Genomic DNA, 25202 nt, shown 5'->3' on the forward strand with positions numbered 1-25202 from the left:
GCGCCTTTAGGAGCTTAGTTTTTCCTCCTTGGGATAACTTTAAATTCAGATCTCAGCAGAACAAGCGCATTCTTCAGGGCAAGCCGACTGCTAATCCGAGTAGATCTAAACGCTAATGAAGGTAACCGATGGAGGCTGCTCCTCGGAAACAGGAAAACTATCAGACTTTCATTCTGCCACATTCCTGGAATAAACTTACTACTCAGAAAGGTGATTTGGGAACCGTTTCAGCTTGTAGAATGATCACCGAAATGCAGTCCACCGCTATTTGTTAATATCCCAGACTGGCCAAGCCCCAATCCAGACCTCGGGGGACAGGGAGGGGACCCGCGGCCTGTCTAGACTGTGCCCGGACAACACACAAGGACGATGCCGCCCTCGCTCCGCGGCCCTCCGGGTGGGCGTCCCTCTGGAGCGTTTTGGTAAAACCACCCGAAGGGAACAGAAAGCGTTAACATCTCCGCTGGGCGCCAGCAAGCAAGTTAGGCCTCGCCCCGGCATCTCCAGGACCAGATGGAGCGAGGGACCCGCGGGGACACCTTCCCGGTCACCTCGGGCCGGGCCGAGCCTCGAGCGCACGAAACAAGTTCTGTTTAAACAACAAGCGTCCGTGCGCCTGCCGGCTCCACTGAGTGTCTGACCCGAAGCCGGACGGCGGCCGCTATTTACAGCCTCCCGCCCGCCGCGGCGCCGCTCCCCGACAGCACCACGCCGCGCCCGGCAGCGCTTCCGCGGGGACTCCCTGCGCCGTGGCCCCCGGCCCGCCCCGCGCCAGCCGTCCGGACCCGCGTCCCCAGGCGGCTGCAGACGGGCGAGACCTAGGGCCCGATCGGCTCTGGGAGCCCGGGAGAGCAGCTGCCTCGCGCGGCCTGCGGAGCCCCGGACAGGCGCGAGCGGGGCGCGGGCTGGAGCATCTGCGTGCGGTGGGCGCCGGCCAAGCGGGTCGGGACGGCCCCAAGGGCCCTCGGCGCTTCTCTCGCCTCCCGCGCCAGCGTGCCCCGGAGTGTGTGGGCGGCAGGGAAGGGCTCCGCGTCCACACCTCGAGCGCCCGCGCAGCTGCGGGACGGGGATGCAGGCGCTAGGCTTGAGCGTGCGCGCGGGCTAAGGTGCGGAATGGGGCCGCGGGGGAGTGCGGTGGCTGCGCGTGCAGGGTAGGGATGCGGGGGCGGTCGGTGTGCCGGGGCGGTCGGTGTGCGTGCCGGGAGGCGCGCGGGGCGGGGCGGGGCTGTTCGAAGGCGGCGGGGACGGTAGGTGTGCGGGGGCGGTGGGGGTGCCGGGGCTGTGGCTGCGCGTGCAGGGTAGGGATGCGGGGGCGGTGGGTGTGCGGGGGCGGTCGGGGTGCGGGGGGGTGCGGGGGCGGTGGGGGTGCGGGGACGGTGGGGGTGCCGGGCGGCGGGGGTGCGGGGGGCGGTGGGTGTGCGGGGGGCGGTCGGGGTGCGGGGGCGGTGGGGGTGCGGGGACGGTGGGCGTGCCGGGACGGTGGGGGTGCGGGGGCGGTCGGGGTGCCGGGACGGTGGGTGTGCGGGGGCGGGTAGGGGTGCGGGGGGGGGTGCGGGGGCGGGGGGGGGGGCGGGGGGCGGGGGGGGCGGGGGCGGCGGGGGTGCCGGGACGGTGGGGGTGCGGGGGCGGTGGGTGTGCCGGGGCGGTGGGTGTGCGTGCTGGGAGGCGCGCGGGGCGGGGCTGTTCGGCGGCGGCGGGGGCGTGGCGCGGCGGCCTGGGCTGCGGCGTGGGGGCGCCGGGCGCAGCGCACACTGGGGCTGCAGGGATGGCGACCAGGGCGGGGAGGCCGGGCCCTGGCGCGGGGCGCACGCGTGAAGCGGCACCGCACGTGTGAAAGGAATTCTTTTCAGAGAGGCCGGGAGCCCTGCTCTGGAGGAACGCGCCCGGGTCGCCGCCGCGGCGGAGCGGGGTAAGGCGGGCCGGGCGTCCCGGGGGCCGGGCGCAGGGGCTGAGAGCAGCGCGGGGCGGGGACGGGCGGGTCGGCGGTGCCGCGGAGCTCCCGGGCGAGCTGGGACTGCCGAGCTGGGGAGCTGAGCCCCGGCACGTGTGCGGCTCCCAGCCCCCTAGGATTCTTTCAGGATTCTTTGGAAAGTTGTGGGGAGCTCGGGAAATTTGTGAGAAACTTTTGGAATAGTTGATCCTCCTGCTCCTTGGCTCCTGGAGGTCTGGGGAGCAGCGCCTGGTTTGGCTTCCCTTGATGGACAGTCCAAGGCCGAGTTTAAGGTGTTTTCCTGGGTGGTGTGCCCCTCGGGGGGAGGAAGCCGGGCTGTCCCGGACCGTCAGCCTGTAGGGCTCCTAGCGATACCCAAATGCTTGGAAACTCTCAGCAGATGTCACCGCGCCATCGTCCGCGCGCACCCAGCCGTCCGCGGGCATTCGGCATCGCCGTGCTCCCCAAAGTCGTGTTGGGCTCGTTTAGAAACGAGCGTGGCTCGCCTACATTCTTTTCAGAAACATTTTAAACGTTTTATTTTTAAGAAACACTGTAGCTATTAATGCTACGACCAAATGTCTTGGTCTATATGTTTGTTATGACGTGTTCAAGTAGAAAGAATTTGCAGAGGAGCGGAAAAGCGCCGCCGGAGCCCCTTCTCGTAGGAGACTTGAGAAAACAAATGGCAGTGACGCGGCTACATTTGCTTTGTTGCCGGCTCCAAACTAGTGAGCAAAATTCATCCTACCGTGTAGAGTTCTCGGCTCCTGAATATGTGACTGCGACTTTAGAACTCCAGTTTTTATTTTATCAAGATGTCTCCAAAACATGCCGTTTACAAATGGTTCTATCCCAACAGCTGACAAGCGAATTACGGCTCTCATCACCCAGGGATTCAAAACCGTGGTGATTTATGATCTGCGCATCACCTCACTGGCGGTCCGTCCATGTGCTATGAAATGTATTGCAAGACAAACATTAAAAGATTAAAGAGGAAAAAAGAGGGGTTTATTTTCCAAATATCACTGTGCGCAAAGTAAACATCACCTAGTTTGGCGCAGGTTCCACCTGCTCAGCAGTTTCGTTCATGTTGAGATAAGCATCTCATAAGGGCAACGCACGTGTTGCTGTAGTGGAAATTAATTCACAAAACTGTGCTACTCTAACAAATCAGACAACACTGTTTCTTAACCAGGAACTGTTAACTGGCTGAAAGCTCTTAAAAGAATGATGGATAACAAAATTTTTTGCCAATAAGGAAAATATTTTTGACCCAATTGTCTTAAATGTTACTTACATTTTAACTTCTTATATTCATTTCTCTTAGCTAAAATAACGTGTACATACTATACATGTGAAACGAAAAATTATATACGTTTATCGCAGCCTTTGTTTGTTTGTTTGTTTTGAGACGGAGTCTCCCTCTGTGGCCCAGGCTGGAGTGCAGTGGTGTGATCTGTGCTCACTGCAAGCTCCGCCCCCCGGGCTCACCCCATTCTCCTGCCTCAGCCTCCCGAGTAGCTGGGACCACAGGCGCCGCCACCACGCCCGGCTAATGTTTTTTTGTTTGTTTAGTAGAGACAGTTTCACCGTGTTAGCCAGCATGGTCTCGATCTCCTGACCTCGTGATCCGCCCCCCCCCACCCCCCCGCATGCCAAAGTGCTGGGATTACAGGCGTGAGCCTCCGCGCCCGGCCCTTTTTTTTTGAGATGGAGTCTGGCTCTGTCACCCAGGCTGGAGTGCAGTGCTGCGATCTCAGCTCACTGCAACCTCCCGAGTAGTTGGGACTACAGGGGCCTACCACCATGCCTTCTTCCTCCCTCCGCTGGATGGTAGCTATTCCCAGTGCTATGTAGTACTTATATTTTGATCTGTTTTGTGCTAGTCTGACTCTCTCATAGATTGCAAATGAATCTCGTGAGAGTGAGGACTGGATCTTAATTATTTTTGCTGTCCTCAGTGTGTGGCACTGTGCCACACACAATAGGTAATAATGTTTTATAATAATTTATAATAAATGTTTACTGAATTGAGGAGGGAAAAAAATCCAATACCTGTGACAACAGCATATATGTCTCTAAAAAACAGTATTTTGCAATTTCTGTATAATGCTTAAAGGCAATAAAAGAGTAACAAAGTTTCATCTTAATTTGCATTCCTACAGTGGTGGAAAAATTCTCATGATAACTAGGTTAGTACTTACTGCTTGCTTTTTTTTCTTTCCTTTTTTTTTTTTTTTTTTTTTTTTTTTTTTTTTTTTTGAGACAGAGTTTTGCTCTTGTCCAGGCTGGAGTGCAATGGCACAGTCTCCGCTCATTGCAACCTCCGCCTCCCGGTTCAAGCGATTCTCCAGTCTCAGCTTCCTTTGTAGCTGGGATTACAGGCATGCACCACCACGCCCAGCTAATTTTTGTATTTTTAGTACAGGCAGAGTTTCGCCATGTTGGACAGGCTGGTCTCAAACTCCTGACCTCAGGTGATCCACCCGCCTAGGCCTCCCAAACTGCTGGGATTACAGGCGTGAGCCACCACGCCCGGCCTACTGCTTGCTTTTTTAAAACTCCTCTGCATCTCCAAAAGTAATGGTTGATGTGAATAGTTTTCACACTCTTATGTGTTTTCTTTAATTTGAAGAATTGGTTTGCTTTAAATTTACTGTTAACAAACTAATGATACTAGACATAAAAATTATTTAGCTTTTTACATTTAGACCACCTGATTATCTCCATGGATTATTGCTTATTTATTCCTGAAACTCCATTTCCTGCTGACTTTAAAATGAATCTTTTATTCTAGAACATAGAAGCAATTTCTGGTTATATATCAATAGAAGTAGAGTTGAGTAAGAAAAGTGAAATGATACTAATACTATAGAAATTATTTCTGCAAAAAACTAGAAAATATTTTGATAGATGTAATTTTTATCAGTAATTCAGTGGAATAATAAAATACCATAATTATCAGGTTGTGGGATTTTGTTCAGTAAGCAAGAGTAAAAATATCTGAATTTACTTTAAAAAAATAATTCTGGCCAGGCGTGGTGGCTCATGCCTGTTATACTGGCACTTTTTGGGAGGCTGAGGCAGGAGGATCTCTTGAGCCCAGGAGTTTGAGACTAGTCCAGGCAATATAGTGAGATACAGTCACTCCAAAATATAAAAAATATATTAGCCCAGTGTGGTGGTACATGCCTATAGTCCCAGCTACTCAGGAGGCTGAGGCAGGAGGATCATTTGAGCCCAAGAGATTGAGGCTTCAGTGAGCCATAAGTGTGACAGAAAAAAAAAAAAAAAAAAAGATAATTCCAACTTGTGATAAAGTAATTGGGCTGTCCTTAGCATATCAGTAATATTTAACCATTTTTATAAAAGATAAAAACGCCCCCTTGAGACAGTCTGGACTGGAAGAAAAGAGTGAAAGCTTAAAATGTACTCCAGCCCATGTTTCTAAACATATGTATTCCAGTATGTTAGAATATAATAAAATACAAAAGGCATGTAACACACAGTGTCACAGGCTGAACAGTCTGCCGACTGCATCGCCCGTGAAGTGGTGTGGAAGGGGAAGGGAAGTTGGACCAGGAGTTGGAGGCTGGGCACTTCGTGCTGGTGTCAGCACTGTGGGCTGCGCAACTTTCGGCGAGTCCCAGGACCCTCTCCGGGCCACCATTTCCAGTTTGTAAAATAAGGAGCATGAACTAGACCATTTCTAAGGTTCATCCCATGCCAAAATGCTTAAGATTCCATATTTCTTCTGTCAGTAATGAGTCAGATTCCTGAAGGATGTCGTTTGGATTTATATGAGGAAGTTGCTTTTTAACTGATGGCACTGTGTTTATGAGGCCAGTGTTTGGTCTTCTGTTCAGACGTCACAACTTGTGTTTTAGACATGACAAAAGCCTGTTCTGATCGCTGCGATGCTGAAGCACCCCTGTAATTTTCTCTGTTACTTACCCTTGCCCCAAGCCACCCCTCAGAAAGTGGGGTACTGGTAAGTTCGATTTTACTTTAAGGAAGTCACTTGTTTTCATTATTCAATTTTTAAAACTTGGAGGACTAAAACATTGAAGGAAATATGTTAACACATCGCTAAAATGTCTAAATAAAATGTTTGGATAAGAAAATAATTTCAGTGGAATTCTTAAGTGGTTCACAGAAGTTATTAAAACTGACAATGCCCTTTAGTAATTAGCGGAAGAAACCAGAGGGTTCCTCTGGGAGATGGAGCTGGGAGGTCTCTGGAGGGTTGAAAGGAAACCCAGTGGGGCGTGAACAGTCTTAGCAGACAGTGTTTCTAATTACGCGCAACTCTTTACATTTTCCTGTCAATTGAATTGAAACTAAACCAGCTGTTAATTTTCTAGCTTCATATTAGCCCTCCTTGTGGAAATGATGCTTTAGTGCTGATTTCTAGAGGGAATATTTATTTTATTCAAGTATTTCAAGAAGAAAGACTGTAGATAAATAGTATATTTTTAATTTGGCCATTCTCGAGTATAAGATATTGAAGACAATTGTTTTTAAATTAACACAGTTGTTTTAATTACTTCCAGTTTAAAATTAGCTCTCAGTACGGCCAGGCTTGGTGGCTCATGCCTATGATCCCAACACTTTGGTAGGCCAGGGTGCACAGATCGCCTGAGGTCAGGAGTTCAAGACCAACCTGGCCAACATGGTGAAACCAGAAATATTTTTGTGTTTTCTACCAAAAACAAATTAGGTAGGTGTGGTGGCACATGCCTGTAATCCCAGCTACTTGGGAGATGAGGCCCGAGAATTGCTTGAACCCAGGAGGCAGAGGTTGCAGTGAGCCAAGATCATGCTACTGCACTCCAGCCTGGGAGTGCAGTGAGACTGTCATAAAATAAAATAAAATAAAATAAAATAAAATAAAATAAAATAAAAGAATAAAATACTCTCACTAAGATTTTAAGTTATAAAAGGTAAAAAAAGATTAGTTCCTCCCTTTGACTAGAAATGAAAGTTGTTCACCATATTTACCTTAGCCAAATAAAGGTTTAAGAGCATATGACTTTTCAGGTATGCATAAAAGATTTAAATCCCCACATGAAAGAGAAAATAAGATAAATAATAATAATACGTAGATGGCAGACACTGTTGTACATGCTTTCCATACATTCTTATTTCGTAAATAAGCACATTTAAGATATAAAAATGTATAATCCTAGCAATGCCTTAGAACTATTAAAGAAGTTAAAAAATTAAATTTATAATATTCCTAAATCACTTGGCTCTGGATGAGAGTAATGCTTCCTGCAACAACAGCATTAGATTTTTGAAACATTAAGAATAGAACCCATGTATCTCTCCGTGTAAATTAGAGATGGAAACTCCTAGAACTATACAATAACCACATAACTTTGAGATAAAGGATACTCTTAAATTGTATCTGTGTATTTTACAGTAATGCCAACAAATACTAAAATCTGCATTATCTATTGAAAAGATCTATAGGACTCCTATAGATTTATTCTATATGTTATGAATATGGCATACAAAATAGGACAAGGGAGAAAATAAAATAACCTGTCATTTTTAAAAGCATATCAAAGTTGGTTCATTAACAAAAGATAAACTAGCAAGACTAAATATTTTTAAATCCCCAAATAAACAATATTTGGAACCAAACAAAGGAATTTGACTACAAACACCATAGAGCTTCAAAATCATAAGAAAATGCCATGAATAATTTTATGTCAACAAATTTGAAACATAAAGCAGAAAATTTTCTAAAAAATATAAGTGACCAAATTTGACTTAGTAAACCTACATATGTTAGTAACAGTTAATGAAATTAAATTTGTAATCAAGTCTTCCTTCCTACCCCCTAAAAAAAAAGACATTAGTCTGAGTCAGGAGAATGGCTTGAGGCCAGGAGTTTGAGACCAGCCCTGGCGATATAGTGAGACCCCGTCTTCACAAACTAAAAATGAAAATAAAAATTGGGCATGGTGCCTGTAGTCTCAGCTACTTGGGAAGCTGAGGCAGGAGGATTGCTTGATCCCAGTAGTTCAAAGTTACAGTGAGCTGTAATCATGCCACTGTATTCCATCCTGAGTGACAGAACAAGGCCTTGTCTCAAAAAAATAAAGTAATTAAATCATAACAAAGAGGAGTTACCCTCTTTGGTGATTAACATCTAAAAATCACAATAGATGGAGGAAAAAAGTATTGCATTAAATCCAGTACTCATTCAAAGTTTAAAAAACAAAAACAGAACAAAGTATTTAGCAGGCCGGGCGCGGTGGCTCAAGCCTGTAATCCCAGCACTTTGGGAGGCCGAGACGGGCGGATCACGAGGTCAGGAGATCGAGACCATCCTGGCTAACACGGTGAAACCCCGTCTCTACTAAAAAAAAAAATACAAAAAACTAGCCGGGCGAGGTGGCGGGCGCCTGTAGTCCCAGCTACTGGGGAGGCTGAGGCAGGAGAATGGCGTGAACCCAGGAGGCGGAGCTTGCAGTGAGCTGAGATCCGGCCACTGCACTCCAGCCTGGGCGACAGAGCGAGACTCCGTCTCAAAAAAAAAAAAAAAAAAAAACAAAAAAGTATTTAGCAAAGAAAGCCTGGAAGGAAATGTCTTAGTCTGATAGAAATTAAAACATCGTGCTCAGTGACAAAACTTTAGAAGCATTCATATTAAAGTCAGAAACAAGAAACGATGTTACCACACTATATTATGCTAGAAGTCCTGGCCAGTAAAGGGAAGACAAGAAAAATAAATAAAAGGAATTAGAATTAGGAAAGGAAGAGACAAATTTATCCTTAAGAGTAGATGATTTCTATGTCTACGTAGAAAATCCAAAAGAATCTATTAGAACTGGAAAAGCCTTTGTAACAGGTTGCTGGATACAATATCAATATACAAAAAGAATGTTCCTAAGTACTAATAACAATCAATAAGAAAATTTTTAAAACTCTTCAGAACAACTGTGAAGAAGTATCTAGGGATAAATCTAACAGATGTGTAAGACCTTCAGGGACAGCATCCTAAGGCTCAGGGCATTAAAGAAGCCGTTGCAGCAGTTGAGACATTGCACTTGCTAGTGGGGAAACGAATGTACAGAAGTAAATCTGATTCATCTCTAAACGTAATGCATTTCCAATCCAAACCCTATCTTGGATTTTTATGGGTCTTGGAAAACTATACCTAAGTTTCCTGTGTTGGAAGTAAAAGGCCAAAAATTGTTGAAAGATACATTTGGAGAACAAGGCTGGGGGACTTGTCCTACCAGATACCAAGTGCTGTATATCTAGAACTGTTGCCATTGGGTGTCCTGCTGGTGTGGTTAACAGGGGTAGCCTTCTGTCATTTTCTTCTGGAGATGGGAAACTAATATCATGTGCTCTCAGTGTGAAACTTCAGAGATTCAAGATTTTCCTCTTTCATGCTGGTCTGTGTGATTGAACTGTGGCACTAAATTATAAGTGACATTAAACCAGCTTTTAAAGGCCTGCTTTTAATCTTGCTTGGACAATGCTAAATGTTGAAGTCAGCCGTATAGAGTACAATAAAAGGTCTTTTGTTCCTTTTGTTATTTTGACAGGTTTGTTTTGAATTCTATTTCTTTTTTAAAAAGTCAGATCAGAACTATGAAAAGGGTGGGACGATGTACCGAACACTATAGGCTTGGTCTTGTGGCATCTGGAAATTACAGTCTTTAGGTACAAAAGCTTGAAATAGGCAAGGAATGAAAGAGGCTAATGGAAGACAGTCTTTTCAGTGGTTGAAAAGATGACTAACTAGATAAGCCCATTTTCATTGTATATTATTTGTGACTAGTTCAGCCCACCATGCCCTCTTAGAAATGTGCTAAACCAGGGATGCAAAAATGAGCATCTGAACCACCATTGCCCTGTACCAAACCCTCACAGACATTACTAGTTAAACATAGAGCTCTTTCTGGGTAAGCCTACTTGTGACCCTCAAAATCCTACTCATCAGTGTTCCAGGCAATCACAAATACTTAATACAAAATTAATTTACCTAGCTTTACTCCATATTATATTAGCTCTAATTTGTAAACCAAGTAACAGTGTTTTAAATTGTCAGTATAGACTAGGCGTGGTAGCTCTCGCCTGTACCAGCACTTTGGAAGACCAAGGCAGGCAGATCACCTGAGGTCAGGAGTTCCAGACCAGCCTGGTCAACATGACAAACCCCTGTCACTACTAAAAATACAAAAATTAGCTGGGTGTGGTGGCGGGTACCTGTAGTCCCAGCTACTCGTGAGGCTGAGGCACAAGAATTGCCTGAACCCACAAGACAGAGGTTGCAGTGAGCCAAGATCGTATCACTGCACTCCAGCCTGGGCAACAGAGCAAGACCCTGTCTCAAAAAAAAAAATTTTTTTAATTTTCAATATGGTGTTATGAGAGGGAATCAAGTATGGTACAAATTACACCTTTTGGCTGTGGCTGCATTCCAGAGTCTTAACTAAAACTTGGCTTGGTGGTGATCAGCTCCTCTGCAGGTGCCCCGCCCATGTGTGCTCACCCTCTGGATGCTGCTGGACCCCTGGGCTCTATCGTCACCCCTGTTTTCTCCTCCCCTGCCCTTCAATGATCTCAATCCAGCCCCGGGATCCACTTAGTGACAAGTCCCAGAGGTGCACCTCCAGCCTCCACACTCGCACATCTCAGGCATTTTAAACTTAACACGTCCCAGAAAATTCATGATCGCATGTTCTTCCCCAAACCTAGGCCTCCTCTGGTCTCCCCATCTTGGTAAAAGGCAGTTCCATTCCTCCAGTTCCAAGCGTCAGTGCTGGTGCCCTCCCCACACCAGCCCAGGGGAACGCCTGTGGGTACCACTTTCAGGCATATGCAGGCCGGGCCTTTTCCCATACCTCGACTGCTCACATCATGTCTCCGGGTTGTGGCCCAGCCTCCTTGCTGTATGCTGTGCGTTTGGCCCCACCCCCATTGACTGTCCTAGGGCAGCCCTGTGAGCATGGCCACTCTTCTGTTCCGTCCCTCCAGTACTTTCCCATCGCACTGAAGTGAAAGCCCGGGTTCTCTTCCTGTCTACTGTGGCCTGTCTGCCTTCCTGGCCCCAGCTTGCCAAGCTCAAGTAATCCCATCCTCGCTGTCGCTGTCCCTTGAACCCATGAGGGATGCCCGTAACTGAGAGCCCCTTCTGGCCTGGATCACTCTGCCCTCATACCTGAGGCTCCCATGTCCTGGAGCCCCAGTCCTCTCTGGCCTGCGCACCCCCACGGATGCTCCTCCGCGGCTCTCCGCTTCTCCAGGGTATCAGGAAGTCTGACACATGGAACTTCTCTCACGTTGCCTGACTTCGCACCAGCACGGGGGCTGCACTGGGACAGGAGTCCCTGTGTCCTGTTCCGTGTCGTCCTGGGGCTGGAGGCATCCCTTTGGGGAGCAGGACTCAGCAGCCTTTGTTGACCGCCTGCATCTCCTGTACCTGCAGAGGAATGGGTTGTGGGGTGTGGGGGGCAGGACCTCATCTCTTCCACATCCTCTCCAGTCCTTGCCATCAAGTTTCCTTATCTCCTGGAGGACTGAGTCCTGCCCTTGCCTGAGGAGGTAACCTCCTCGCTGACCCCGCTGACAAGAGTCTTGTCAGCAGTCTGGAGACCTCCTGCCCACGCCTGCCCTCACTGGCTGCCTCCTGGCCGGAAGGAGCCTCCTTGCTCCCACTCCACCCTCCCTCCGACACCCTCCTCCCTCTCTGATGTCCAACATCCACACCTCCCCGTCTGGGGTACCTCTGCTGGGCCCCGGGCCCCACTTTTGCCCATGCTCTGTCCTTCTCTGACATTCTTGATGTACTGAGAACAGATGGAAGCCGGTGGCTCCCCCATCACTTCTCTCCACACTGCATTGACCCCTCCCCCAGGACAGGACACTTGAGGACCACAGTTGTCTCCTGCCTTCCTGTGAGGTGGGCAGGCCTTTCCCCCACTCCGTCCTTTGGGCCCTCTGAAGGGCGCTGACACGGAGTCACCCCTGCACACCTTCCAAAAACCTAACACAATCTAAGCCTGTGGCCTTCTCTGAAGATGCTCATCAGGAAGAGACGGAGGGCGCCTTCCCCCACACTGTCCAGGACGCGGTCCTCCCGGCCTCATCTTAGTCCTGACACTGCCAGAGCACCTTCACACACACGCGCACACACACACACACGCGCACACACACACGCACACACACACACACGCATGCACACACACACACACCAGGAGCAGTGGTCTCCTGCCTCCCTCTTCATCTCTGTTCTTTGCTCCACGGTCCTGCCTGAGAGAGACAGCTGTAGTGCAGACCCTCTTCCCGAGCCCTCCAGCCCACGCGGGCAGCTGCCTCCTGGTTGTCTTTGTTCCTGTCTCACCACTGCTTTCACAGCCGCCCCCTCGCCTTTCTTCCAGCTCAGCTCAGCACTTGCCCCAACTTCTTCCTCTTTATTTTTTATTTATTTATTTATTTTTTATTTTTTGAGACGGAGTCTCGCTCTGTGGCCCAGGCTGGAGTGCAGTGGTGCGATCTCAGCTCAGTGCAAGCTCCGCCTCCCGGGTTCACGCCGTTCTCCTGCCTCAGCCTCCCGAGTAGCTGGGACTACAGACGCCGCCACCACCCCCGGCTAATTTTTTGGTATTTTTAGTAGAGACGGGGTTTCTCCGTGTTAGCCAGGATGGTCTCGACCTCCTGACCTCGTGATCTGCCCGTCTCGGCCTCCCAGAGTGCTGGGATTACAGGCGTGAGTCACCGCGCCCGGCCAACTTCTTCCTCTTTAAATGGTGCCATCATTTTCCCGGTCACCAGGCTCAGCCTCTGGTTCGTGGCTCCTTTATTCCCTGACTCTAGTCAGCCGCTGCGTTCTGCTTTATTTTTGTCTTCAGAATGTGTCTCCTTGCTGTCCTTTTTTTTTTTTTTTTTTTTCCATTCGCCTGCCTGTCACCCAGCCCAGGCCTTGGACACTCACTCCGAGATTACCCCACTCCTCCTGGGGCCCTGCCGGCTGGCAGAGAGGCCCCCTCACTCGTGAACAGCACTTCCAGCCCGTCGCTCCCTCCCAGCGTTGTTGAGGGGCTCTCTGTCATTCATCTGTACCGCAAGTGTTTACTGAACGTCTGCTCTGCGCAGAGTATGGCCACAGCCTGCCTCTGCTGCACAGAAGCCGCCTTTTAAAATCACTGCTTCCAACCCACAACCCCTGTTCCCACCTCCATGGAAACGTTGCTCTCTCCTGGAAATGCATTCTCTTCTCCCACCTCTTATCCAAACCCACAAACTCCTAATCTCAGCTGAAATCCTACTTTTCTCTGCCTGCCCATTTCAGTATAATATGAATATCCCTTTTCTCTGAAACCCCTTGTATGTATATACTATGTAGCTCCCTAATTTACTGAATTTTCCCATCTCCACAAATAGATTTTTAAGATAGACACTATTCCCTAAACTATTTCTTTCTCTTTTTTTAAGAGATAGCGTCTTGCTCTGTCACCCAGACTGGAACACAGTGGCACAATCACGGCTCACTACAGCCTCAACTTCCCTGGCTCAATTGACCCTCCACCCACAGCCCCCCGAGTAGCTGGGACTATGGGCATGCACCACCACCCTCAGCTAATTTTTTTGTAGAGAGGAAGTCTCACCATGTTGCCCAGGCTGCCCTTGAACTCCTGGTCTCAAGAGGTCCTCCTGCTTGGCCTCCCAAAGTGCAGAGATTACAAGTGTGAGCTACTGCACCGAGATCATTCCTTAAACTTCTCGTGTGGCCAACAAAACCTGTGGCCCAGAATTGAGAGCAAGACTGTCGCTGAGTAAATAGCCATTGATATATCTGAGGGAAAATGCAGTGGCTCTTGAAGGCCAAGGGGAAAACAATTTAACGGTTGAAAAGAAAAGGTAACTTTTCAAAGACTAAGAAAGCAGCGACAGAAACTTTGAAACATAAGACCTGTTTGTTATTCAGACAGTTAAGAATCAAAGTTTTCACTGAGACAAAACTGAAACGATGAAGGGCCATGTCATGGGCGATCATAAACACCCATAAACACCCTGCAACCCAGTGCTGTGTAACCCACAGTTTTTAGGTCAGTTCTCTAAAAAGGTCTCAATAACGTGGGCTGCGGTATTCTGTCATTAGGTCGCATGCACCTTGCAAGGTTAAGCGATCACACCGGGGCCCTCCCCGTGGGTGATGAACGAAAGCCTGTGTTTTCCTCTGCCCAGCGGTGCTGAGGAGACGTGGTTCAACAGTGCCTTGCCTGACCTCAGCCTCCGTCAGTCCTGGCGTACCTTCTCTCGCCCTCTGTCTGTACTTAGCACAGGAGAGTCTTTCTGTGACACATGTGCAGGTCTCTGATTTCACTATCTAATGATATTAGGAATGTGATTAAAAGTGATATCGGGCTGGGCACAGTGGCTCACACAGGTAACCCCAGCACTTTGGGGGGGCCAAGGTGGGCGGATCACTTGAGACCAGGAGTTCCAGACTAGCCTGGGCAATATCGCAAGACCGCGTCTCTACAAAAAAAAAAAAAAAAATTAAGGCCGGGCGCAGTGGCTCAAGCCTGTAATCCCAGCACTTTGGGAGGCCGAGACGGGTGGATCATGAGGTCAGGAGATCGAGACCATCCTGGCTAACGTGGTGAAACCCCGTCTCTACTAAAAATATAAAAAACTAGCCAGGCGAGGTGGCGGCGCCTGTAGTCCCAGCTGCTCGGGAGGCTGAGGCAGGAGAATGGCGTGAACCCGGGAGGCGGAGCTTGCAGTGAGCTGAGATCCAGCCACTGCACTCCAGCCTGGGCGACAGAGCGAGACTCCGTCTCAGAAAAAAAAAAAAAAAAATTAAAATTAGCCCCGCATGGTGGTACATCCCTATAGTCCCAGCTACTTGGTAGGCTGAGGTGGGAGAATCACCTGAGCCCAGGGAATTTGAGGCTGCAGTGAGCTATGATCCGTGCCACTGCACCTTAGCCTGGGCGACAGTGAGACTCTGTCTCTAACAACAACAACAAAAAAAAAAAAACAAAAAAACAAAAACAGAAAAACATGATATTGGTAAAATGCCTCCAGAGCCTCTACATGTCATCCAGAGCCAACTAAAGTCTGATGGTGGCGGGGTGATTGCCGCGTCTGCTGAGGAGGCTTCCACACAGGTCTGATCAGGATCCAGTTGTCAGTCTCCCAGATAGATTGTCTGTCTTCTGGTTAAAATTTCATTTATTCTTGCATGTGTTTTACAAAACAAAACCCAAATTGTGAAGTGTAGTCGTGAGGCTCAGATGAGTGGCGGGGACATGGACGCCCTTGCCCTTGCTCGCTTAGAGTCAGTTGGGGAAACTGCTTTCTCCAAACACTGCGCCTGATGTGGGAGATTGCCAGGCAGGAGGATGGAATCCAGTCTAAACTCTCAGTGATCCCGCAGTCATTATCCTCTGACATTGGGCGAAGCGTGCAAAGTGTATTGTATTTGTTTGTGTGCTTACTGCAGACATGATTAAAGCAATGAACGGAGTAGAAACCACAATGAAAGAACAATGAAAAAGGAGTCAGCTGATTTTTTCAAAAACTACAACTTCGAAAAATGAAAGCCATGGTCATTCATCTTTTATGATGAGCAATGTGATATGTTGTCATAGAAAATGCAGAGAACTGTGAAAAGAAAAATCACCCCATTCTCAGAAGCACCACTGTTAACATTTCAGTATCATTTTTCCTTTTCCTGTGTCCATGTAAGAGAGTGTATAAAATAGCTGGTATCAGACTGCTGTGTGGTCCTAAGCTTTTGTCACTTATCATAGCACCAGTAATTTTTCATGTCATTAATGTTCTGAAAAATTACATCTAATGGCTCCTTCATATTTTAGTAGTTATAAATGAACCATAGCTTTTCATTTTTACCAGGCTTTATTTCATGAAGCATTTAAGATAGTGTATCGGTTAGGAATTCTTTTTCACTTGCAAGCAACAGGAAACCTAATTTGAACAAATAAGATTTTCCCCTCTCATGAGAAATCTGGAGGTGGCTGATGGGGCTGGCGGGGCAGTGCCACAGTTCACAGCAGGTGCCCTAGGACTCTCTTAACCAACCCCGCATGCGTATTGATTCATGCTTGCCAGGCGGCTGCCCAGCTCCAGCACCACGTCTGTACGTGGAAGAGAAAGGGAAAGGATGGCACAGTACTGCCTGCCCTTTTCCTAGAAACCAAAGCTTTCCCAGACGTTCCCCAGCCGACATCTTACACCTCACCGGACAGAACTGCCTTTTCTATTCGCCTCCAGCCTCAAGGGAGGATGAAGAAGCAAACATTTCCCTTCCCAGTCACATCAGAGTCAGGCGAGGGACAGAAGGATGGGGGTAGGAGCTGGGTCGGCCAGAGCACGGTGTCAGCCATGGCCAGCCAGCACTGCTCAGGTAACTGTTCATCCTCTACCAGCCGTTTCTGATTCCAGTCATTCCTTATGAGTAACATCACAACACGCCATGCACACACGTTTATCCAAGTCTCTGATTATTCCCTTAGTAGGATGTCCTGGAAGTAGAATTAGAGGTCAAAGGTATTGTTAGGTACATGCCTCTCATTCTTTTCCAGAAAGATCCACACAGATCCCTGGTGTGCTACCACACTCAGTGTCTGAATGCTGGATGCTCCTGTTCGGGACACACTGTGTCGTCCTGTCTCTGGGACGCAGCCTTGGCCCCTGATGGGGCACAAGCAAGGCTCTGGCTGGTGGCTGGTCATCGTTCTTGTAGGTTGCACTCAGAGGTCACAAGTCTCTTCCAAGGGCATATATTAGAGTGTTTTGCAGCCCCTGGGCCTGAAGGATCTGGAGCAGGCTGAGCCGCTGCAGTCAGCTTCCCCATCCTATCGTCTGGCTTACCAATTGAATAAGTAGTTATTTGGCCCCGTGTTTCTCAGCAGGTGCACGATGGGCATTTGGGGTGGGACAGTTCTTTCCTGTGAGGTCACCCCAAACATGGCAGAACATTTTGCCTCCACTGGCCCCACAGGGAAAGGCCAGCAGCATTGTCCAGTCTGTGACGGGCAGCAGGCCCCTCCCTCATGGTGCTCTGTGCCATCAGCCCTGTGCTGGGAGCCAGCGAGGCCCCTGTCCCAGCAGCTCGTGTAGCAAGAACTGCTGGAGCATGTGCGAGGCTGCTGGAAGGGGAATGAGCTACCCACAGCGGCCTCTCCTCGGAATCCTCTGGAAAGCACATCACCCTGCTGCTCCGCCTGTAGACAGGGAACAGGAAAGGACGCCCATGCCAGCCCTGCCCTCAGAGCCAGGCCTAGGGGAAGGGCACAGGGGGCAGGTGTTCTCTAGAGCCCAGAGGCTGCTCTTGCCTGGGAGAGCTTGGCAGGTGGAGCTGTGGGAGGATGGAGAGAACCTGCTGGAGCGGGGTGGAGAGGAGGGTGTTGGGAGGAGGTGACAGCCATTAAATCAGGGCGTGGCAAGCGGGGGAGAGAACCCAGGGCACCGGTGTAGGCCTGAGGTGGCCACCCCTGAGGGGACTGTGGAGGCAAGGGGCAGGTCAGCAGGCAGTGGCTGGACGGAGCGGGGCTTTAGGTTGGAGAAACAGCATGTGCGGAGGCGTAAAGGTGGAGTTTCAGGCTTCAGTGTGTCTGGGCCCAGGTCCTGATGGGTCTTGCGTGCTCTCATGGTTTTGTCCTGTGCAGTGTCTACCCAGACGCCTGGGCAGGTAGGGGCATAGATGCCACTGGGGTCTGGTCCCAGCCCAGAGGAACACTTGGAGGAGAAGCAGGAAGTGACCTAAAATGGTTCCCCGACGTCTTTCATGGGGTGACTGAGTGGTTTCAAGTGTAGTAATTAAGTTTCTAAAGTAAAACATCCTCCTCCTTAGAACACAAGAAAAGATGCCAGCCACAATAGGAGACGAGAGACTGGGAGGATGAGTGAATAGTCAGCTTGTCTAAGAGCTCCAGGGGCCCAAACAAAACGCTGGGAGTTTATTCTGAGGGAGAGTTAACATTCGTCTGTTTCTTTAGATTGTTAGTGAGTAGAGTTTTCTTTTATTTGCCTTTGAACCAATTCATATAAATTAATATTTTTTTTAAAAAATTTTGTTTGAGACGGACTCTTGCTCTGTCACCCAGGCTGGTGTACAGTGGCGTGATCTCGGCTCACTGCAGCCTCTGCCTTCCAGGTTCAAGTGATTCTCCTGCCCTCAGCCTCCCAAGTAGCTGGGACTACAGGCGCGCTCCCCCATGCCTGGCTAATTTATGTATTATTAGTAGAGATGAGGTTTCACCACGTGGGCCAGGCTGTTCTCGAACTCCTGACCTCAAGTGATCCTTCTGCCTTAGCCTCCCAAAGTGCTGGGATTACAGGTGTGAGCCACCGCTCCCAACCTGAAATATTTTAAAATTGAAAATGACAAGTGTTTTCTTTGGTTCCACTAGAGACTGTGTCCTCACAGCTGAGACTGCTTTCCTCACTGCAAAGCATGGAGCTGTCTTTCTGTTTCCATTCCCAGCATCCAGCCTGTTGGGGCAGCAGCAACACGGGGTGCCATCTCGTCCCGTGTCTGCGGGCACTGCTGCTTTCTCAGCAGGCGGCCATCTCACCTCCCTCCATCCCTGTGGATGACCGTGGTCCCTGTTGTACACAGGCTCGGAGAGTGGAAGCTGCCTGCCTGGGGATGTTTACCTAACACTTGCTGAGTTGGGCCTGGGGCTGGGCCTGCAGCTGGTACCACCTCCCACCTTGGGCTGCCTTCGTTGGAGTCACACCGCTGGGGCAGGTGTGGCTGGTGAGCCCTGCCCAGCACCCATGGGCACTCTGACCCAGAAGACTGAGGATCCATGCCATCTCCCACACTGGCTGGGCTCCATGCACTTGCACCCTGACTGAGTCTGGACATGCTGTTTCCACCCCCAGACATCCTGGGTACCCACGAGTGCTGTTGGGTGACGGCCACTGAAGGCCTGGCTCTGCTGAGCTGGCCCCTGGTCCTGGCAGGATCCTCAAGCTCTGTTCACCCCAAGGGCTTCCTCTGCCCTCATCCACCACCCCTCCAGCTCTGCCTAGAATCTGATGTGGGCACTCGGTCAGGCGAGGTGATTTCAGGTGGTTGTCAGTTGATGCTGAACCTGTGTGAGAAGATCGTTCCCTTATCAATTCTGTTTCTACCCTAATAGTGGCCTTGGAGAGGGGTTCGGTTTGATACTAGTCTGTTTAACACCTCTCCAGTACTCCTCATCTTCCTCTTTGCAACAGAGAGAGCTTACACCCAGAGCTCAAGCAAGCAATGTCCCATAGACTGTATCAACTTCCTTGTCATCAAGGAATTTATTCTTTTTTAAAAAGGGGGAGTAAGCCTTTATTTCCTTATTTCCAAAATACAGCTGACTGAATTGGAACGTATTTACTTTTAAAGCTACCATCCATTGAAGGTATTAGTGGCAGTTTTCCATTGACAATAGTAATGTAAACTTTGCTAGTTTAGATAAATTTAAGCGTAAAGAGTTGATGTGAAGACGGAAAAAGCAAATAGTAGGAGAGGTATCAGATTAACATGGCAGAAGTTCTGAAGGTGGCATGGGCATGGGGATGGCAGCAATTTGGGAAAAGGCTGCTCTGATCCCACCAGAACAGAAAGGTCATGATTCAGAATTGGCCCAAGTGGGCGCAGAGCCCCGGAGCGCCTGTAGGGTCAGCCTCAGGGCGAGGATGTGGGCAGCCTGGAGGCCAGTGGAGGGCATTTTCTCTTCCGGCTCTGGCTTCCTCCTCTCTGAAATGAAGAGTTCAACCTGTGGTTCCTCATGGGCGCTTGCACTTGTGTAGTGCCTGCTCGTCCGGGTCCTGGGGAGCTGCGATGCCTGCCCTGTGGAGAAGCTGCCCAGCAGCCCCATCTCAGTACCATCGGGCCGTGCCCAGGGGTGCGAACCCTGGCCCTGAGCCGTTGCAGCCCGGTGTTAATGAGCGTTCTCCTCTTACAGGTTAGGAATCTGAAGCCATGGGCGACTGGAGCTTTCTGGGAAGACTCTTAGAAAATGCCCAGGAGCACTCCACGGTCATCGGCAAGGTTTGGTTGACCGTGCTGTTCATCTTCCGCATCCTGGTGCTGGGGGCGGCGGCGGAGGACGTGTGGGGCGACGAGCAGTCCGACTTCACCTGCAACACCCAGCAGCCGGGCTGCGAGAACGTCTGCTACGACCGGGCCTTCCCCATCTCCCACATCCGCTTCTGGGCCCTGCAGATCATCTTCGTGTCCACGCCCACCCTCATCTACCTGGGCCACGTGCTGCACATGGTGCGCATGGAGGAGAAGAGGAAGGCCAGGCAGGAGGAGGAGCCGCCGAAGACGGACAGCCCCAGCCCCCCGGAGCCGCCGCAGGACAGGCCCTCGTCGCGGGAGGACCGCGGCCGGGTGCGCATGGCCGGGGCGCTGCTGCGAACCTACGTCTTCAACATCATCTTCAAGACGCTGCTGGAGGTGGGCTTCATCGCCGGCCAGTACTTTCTGTACGGCTTCGAGCTGCAGCCGCTGTACCGCTGCGACCGCTGGCCCTGCCCCAACACGGTGGACTGCTTCATCTCCAGGCCCACGGAGAAGACCATCTTCATCATCTTCATGCTGGCGGTGGCCTGCGCGTCCCTGCTGCTCAACATGCTGGAGATCTACCACCTGGGCTGGAAGAAGCTCAAGCAGGGCATGACCAGCCTCGGCCCGGACGCCTCCGAGGCCCCGCCGGGCACGGCCGATCCCCCGCCCCTGCCCCGCAGCTCCCGGCCGGCCGCGGCCCTCGGGTTCCCGCCCTACTACGCGCACACCGCGCCCGCGGGACAGGCCCGCGCCCTGGGCTACCCCGGGGCCCCGCCGCCAGCCGCGGACTTCAAACTGCTGGCCCTGACCGAGGCGCGCGGCAGGTGCCCGTCCGCCCAGCTCTACCACGGCCACCACCACCTGCCGCTGACTGAGCAGAACTGGGCCGGCCGCGCGGCCGAGCAGCAGCGCCACGAGCTCAGGGCCTACCCCGCGGCGCCCACGCCCGCAGCCCCCAGCCCCGCCGGCAGCAGCTCCCAGCCGCCCACGCACGAGGCTGAGGCCGGCGCGGCGCCCCTGCTGCTGGATGGCAGCGGCAGCAGTCTGGAGGGGAGCGCCCTGGCGGGGACCCCAGAGGAGGAGGAGCAGGCCGTGACCACCGCGGCTCAGATGCACCAGCCGCCCTTGCTCCTCGGAGACCCAGGTCGGGCCAGCAAGGCCAGCAGGGCCAGCGGTGGGCGGGCCAGGCCGGAGGACTTGGCCATCTAGGGCCCGGGTGCCTGCCTCCAGACAGCTGTGTAGTGATCCTTTTCTTAGAAACCAAAACCAAAGTGCACTTGCCACCAGCAGATAGAACCTGAAAGTGAGCGCCTGGCGTCCCAGGAGGTGGACGATGGAGGAGAGATCAGGTTTCCGTGTTCAATGCTTGCTGTTCTTAGTACTGTGAGTTACAGGGGGGCTAACTCCCACTTTCTGAGTTTGGGGATTGGGGGGACAAGGGTTGTGGGCCTTTGAGATCTTCACAGCAGCCCAGAAGTCTGGTTGCTGAGCGCTGTCTCTGGGGGTAACTGTTCTGTTGTGGTAAAGCAACAGGTATCCTGCAGTCCCTTCAGCTCCAGGGCAATTGGGTTTGCTATTCCTCAGCTCTCCAGAGCCTCTGGGCAGCCCAGAGAGTCATAGAGGCACTTAGCTCTATCTCTGTTTGATACTTTTAACTTAGAGTTGAATTTCATTTGGGATATTTGCCAAACTGCGCTAAAAAAAGATTTACAGCAAGTCTATGTAGTGTCATTTGAGTTTCCGAAATTGCATGTGAAGCCCAGGATATCAAGCTTCAGGCTTCATGACAAGTGACAAAGAGCAGTTACCCTGCAGAGGCAGGCTCAGTGGGCAAGGGCCCCAGAGGTTGCTGGCAGAAGGCAGGTGGAGACGCAGCCACACCTGAGGCCATTTTTAAACAGTTGAGGAAATTGACATAAAAGTGTGTCGGGTATGCTGTAGGTATTTATTTTCTAAATGATTATTTTGTGCTTTGAATGGTACAGATATGCCTATTTTCTCCCACTTTCTTTCGGGAAAAATGAAAGAAAAATATTGTTTTTCTTTCTCTAAATAATGTTAAAATGATTAGTGGCCAAAACAGTGCTAATTTGTCCTAATGCATACTAGTAAAGATTTTGAACTTTCTTTTAAAAGAAATTCTTTCACTTCATGAGTCACCTAATTATAATGAGAATGTATTATATAAAACAAAAGCAGGGGAAAGTTTTAAGTGCATTCAAATACTTGAAGTTCTGAAGATTTTGAATGGGAAGTGAAAAGTGAACTACTGTTGCCAGGAAAATTATTTATACAGATGAATCTATGACAATCGACACTTTAAAAAAAACAGTACAGAATAAAAACACTTCAAGCTTCCTAATCATTCTTTGTGGACAGCCTGTTTGCTTTCTGGAGTGTAAATAATATCAGTGTCTGGGGATCCCTGCCTGGGGGAGGGCGTGTGCTCATGCAGGCTGTATGCCCCCTTCTCCCTCCACACTAGAGCTGTCCTGACAGGGAAGGCTGTTTATGTGTGTGGGCATGGCTGGAAGACGGCAGAATTTTCTGTCCTGCACACACGGCTATAGTATCTTGGTCACCATTTGTTTATAAAATGAATGATGGTCATGTTGAGGCTGTTTCTACTCACACTTTTCACCTCCAACTTCTACTTAGTATAGTTAGCCCTTGTTCGGCAAGACCAATTTAATGCATTTCTTTTTATAAATTAACTTCTCGATGGTGCATTTGTGACCACACTCCAGACATACTTTCTGTTTTCTATCATAAAGGGTGCTCCACTAACAATCTGATGAAAGGAATGCAATTTCCAAGTCTCAGATTCCTGCATGCAACTAGTTTTTCGTGTCAGTCAAACACAAAGAATTTATTAGTACATTGTGCTTGCTGTAGGATTCACTGGGCAGGCTCCAAGGCTTGAAAAATGCTAACTTTTCCATACAGCTCCTCGGAGACTTTCTCAACCAGATTGAGAAAGAGAGAAATTAGCCTTTTGGAAAACTGTGAGTGACTTTCTCACTTCTTTCCAGGCTGGTGCATAACTACAGCCATTCTAGATGCATAACTTCCCTCCGAAGTTAACTCATTACATGCAGTGTATGCCATAGGCCTAGGGCAGCAGGACTTAGTTCTCGTGAGTGATAAAGGCTGCTAGAAGATCCTAGTGTGGGAGGCATTCTGATAAAAAGCTTTGGCCATTTTAGAAAATGCAATAGCAATCATCCAAGAGCATATAAGTACAGCTCAAGTACCAGTGGATGTGAATACTTGGTTCTTTAAATTCTACCGTAATAAATGTTCATAACAGTAACAAGCTTCTTGTTTACTCACAATTTGATTTTGAGTGGGGTTGGAGATGAGCATGAGAACTCAAATTGTATTTAGTTTTTACATTTTAAAATTGAATTTAGTCAAAATATGTTTATGGAAATGCCAGTACTGTACAATTGACTATAGTCTAGTGGGCCCATTGAGAGTGGATAGGAGTGTAGACTTAGATTCACCGACTTGAAAATCACTAATCTATAAAGAAGTGAGGTTTTGCAATAGAACAGTGCCTGTGGTGTTTTTTCAGGTTAGCATACTGATTTCAGTTCATGTAAGAAATGAAAGCATGTCTTACATCCTTTTTCTCTTTGAGGTATCCATGATTCTAAAGGCTGGGTCTTTCTCTCTCGGGCAGTGTGAAATTGTTCTTTACTCAACTAGTCCTTTAAGACATTGAAACGTGCAATAAAAATAGAAATTGCCTCTCTCCGTGGGCAAGATTCCAGACCTTTTTTTTTTCTAGCCTGGAAATTTTACTGAAACTATTTTACTCTTGATTTATTAGAAAGTTTTAAAAAATCTCTAAGCCTATTTTAAAACTCAAATGCTGTACCTATAGCATTTGAGTATTATATTTACATACATGGTTTTTAAGCTGCTATATACAATTACTTCTTAGATCCCTGTTTTTATAAAATGTTAAAGATCACTATAGTTACAGTACCAAAATTCATTTTTTAAATTCTAAAACTATTTCTTATATTATCACTCACTTTCTCCTTTTTAAACTTTTACTGAGTTATTCTTGTATTTTTTAATAAAATTGACACCAAGAAATCCTTAAATTTACAAAAGAAAAATAGCAAGACAGCATCTCTCTCATTTATCCTGGATTTCTTCAACTCTGGACAAGTAAGTAGATAGATCATAGAATTCCTACACAACAATACCTAGAATAATAACTATGAATATCATTTAAACATCACTTTACAAAAAATTAACCCAATAGGGTTTAGGTCTCCTTTCACTTTAGGCTTTTTAAAAAGTATTATTAACACTTTAATTATTTTGTATTACTAAATAAAGTCCTTTTCTCTGAATTTTTTGAACTTCTGATATTTGTAACACTAATTCATGAATCTCCACCAAAATAAATACTTATAGAGAGTACTGCATGATTTAAGAGAGTAAATACATTTTCCAAAGATGAATAGAGTCCTGCCACCATCACCACGTGCCACTCCCACAAATTGAGGATATCCTACATAACCTTTAATGTAACATATGGACATTGTACATTTGAGGTCAGGCAAGGCACTTTTCTTCCTAATTTTATATTACAGTGCAAATCTTGGGTTGACTCACTCTAAGGTTTCTGACCAAAAGATTTTTTCCCCTTTACATTACAGAACATCATAACAAGGCAAACAAGTTAGGGATTTGAATAACACTCAAAGCAACAAACTGTTTCCAGAAAGTACCATATTTGAAGCTGTTTGATGTGTAAATGTTCATTTAGCTCATATATTTGCAAAACTCTTACTAACACTTAATTATTGTGCCATCACAGTGTCTTTCCTGGATTACACTGTAACTGGAAGTAAACATTTTCTAAGATAATAAAAGTGGCCTTAAGTTTAAACCACTAGTTCTGCAGTGGGTTGTTTTCATTGACAGGCTCCCTAAGCCGGTATTCAAAGTCACACTTTTTGGTATCTTGGATATAATAAGGAGGAAGACCTTTATTCCCAACAGAAGCAGTTTGAGAAGTCACTGCAGGGCTTTCTCTCTCACAGGCTTTCCCCAGAGTGAAAACACACGTTCTCCCAGGGTTCCAGCGTTGCCGATGCCTGCAGCGAGTTCTTCTGAAGAAATAATAGAAAAGTTCACCTTCTTCCTGTCTCATTAAGTCCCCCCTTGAGCAGCGTTCTCTCAAGCCCCTTG

General features: G+C 48.9%; 1 protein-coding gene across 1 annotated transcript; it reads left to right on the forward strand.

Annotated features, from left to right (window-relative positions):
• The first annotated feature begins 1746 nt into the window (after positions 1–1746).
• On the forward strand, positions 1747–24900 carry GJA3 (gap junction protein alpha 3). The gene is made up of 2 exons (XM_050766744.1): positions 1747–1909; positions 19882–24900. The coding sequence occupies exon 2, from the start codon at positions 19899–19901 to the stop codon at positions 21195–21197; it is 1299 nt and encodes a 432-aa protein (XP_050622701.1). The 5' UTR covers positions 1747–1909; positions 19882–19898; the 3' UTR covers positions 21198–24900.
• The last annotated feature ends 302 nt before the right edge of the window (positions 24901–25202 follow it).

The sequence above is a fragment of the Macaca thibetana genome, chromosome 17 (assembly GCF_024542745.1).
Source record: "Macaca thibetana thibetana isolate TM-01 chromosome 17, ASM2454274v1, whole genome shotgun sequence".
In the NCBI taxonomy this organism is placed as follows: domain Eukaryota; kingdom Metazoa; phylum Chordata; class Mammalia; order Primates; family Cercopithecidae; genus Macaca; species Macaca thibetana.

Coding starts and splice junctions, on each gene's coding strand:
- GJA3 (XM_050766744.1), top strand. CDS start 19,899: ATGGGCGACTGGAGCTTTCTGGGAAGACTCTTAGAAAATGCCCAGGAG.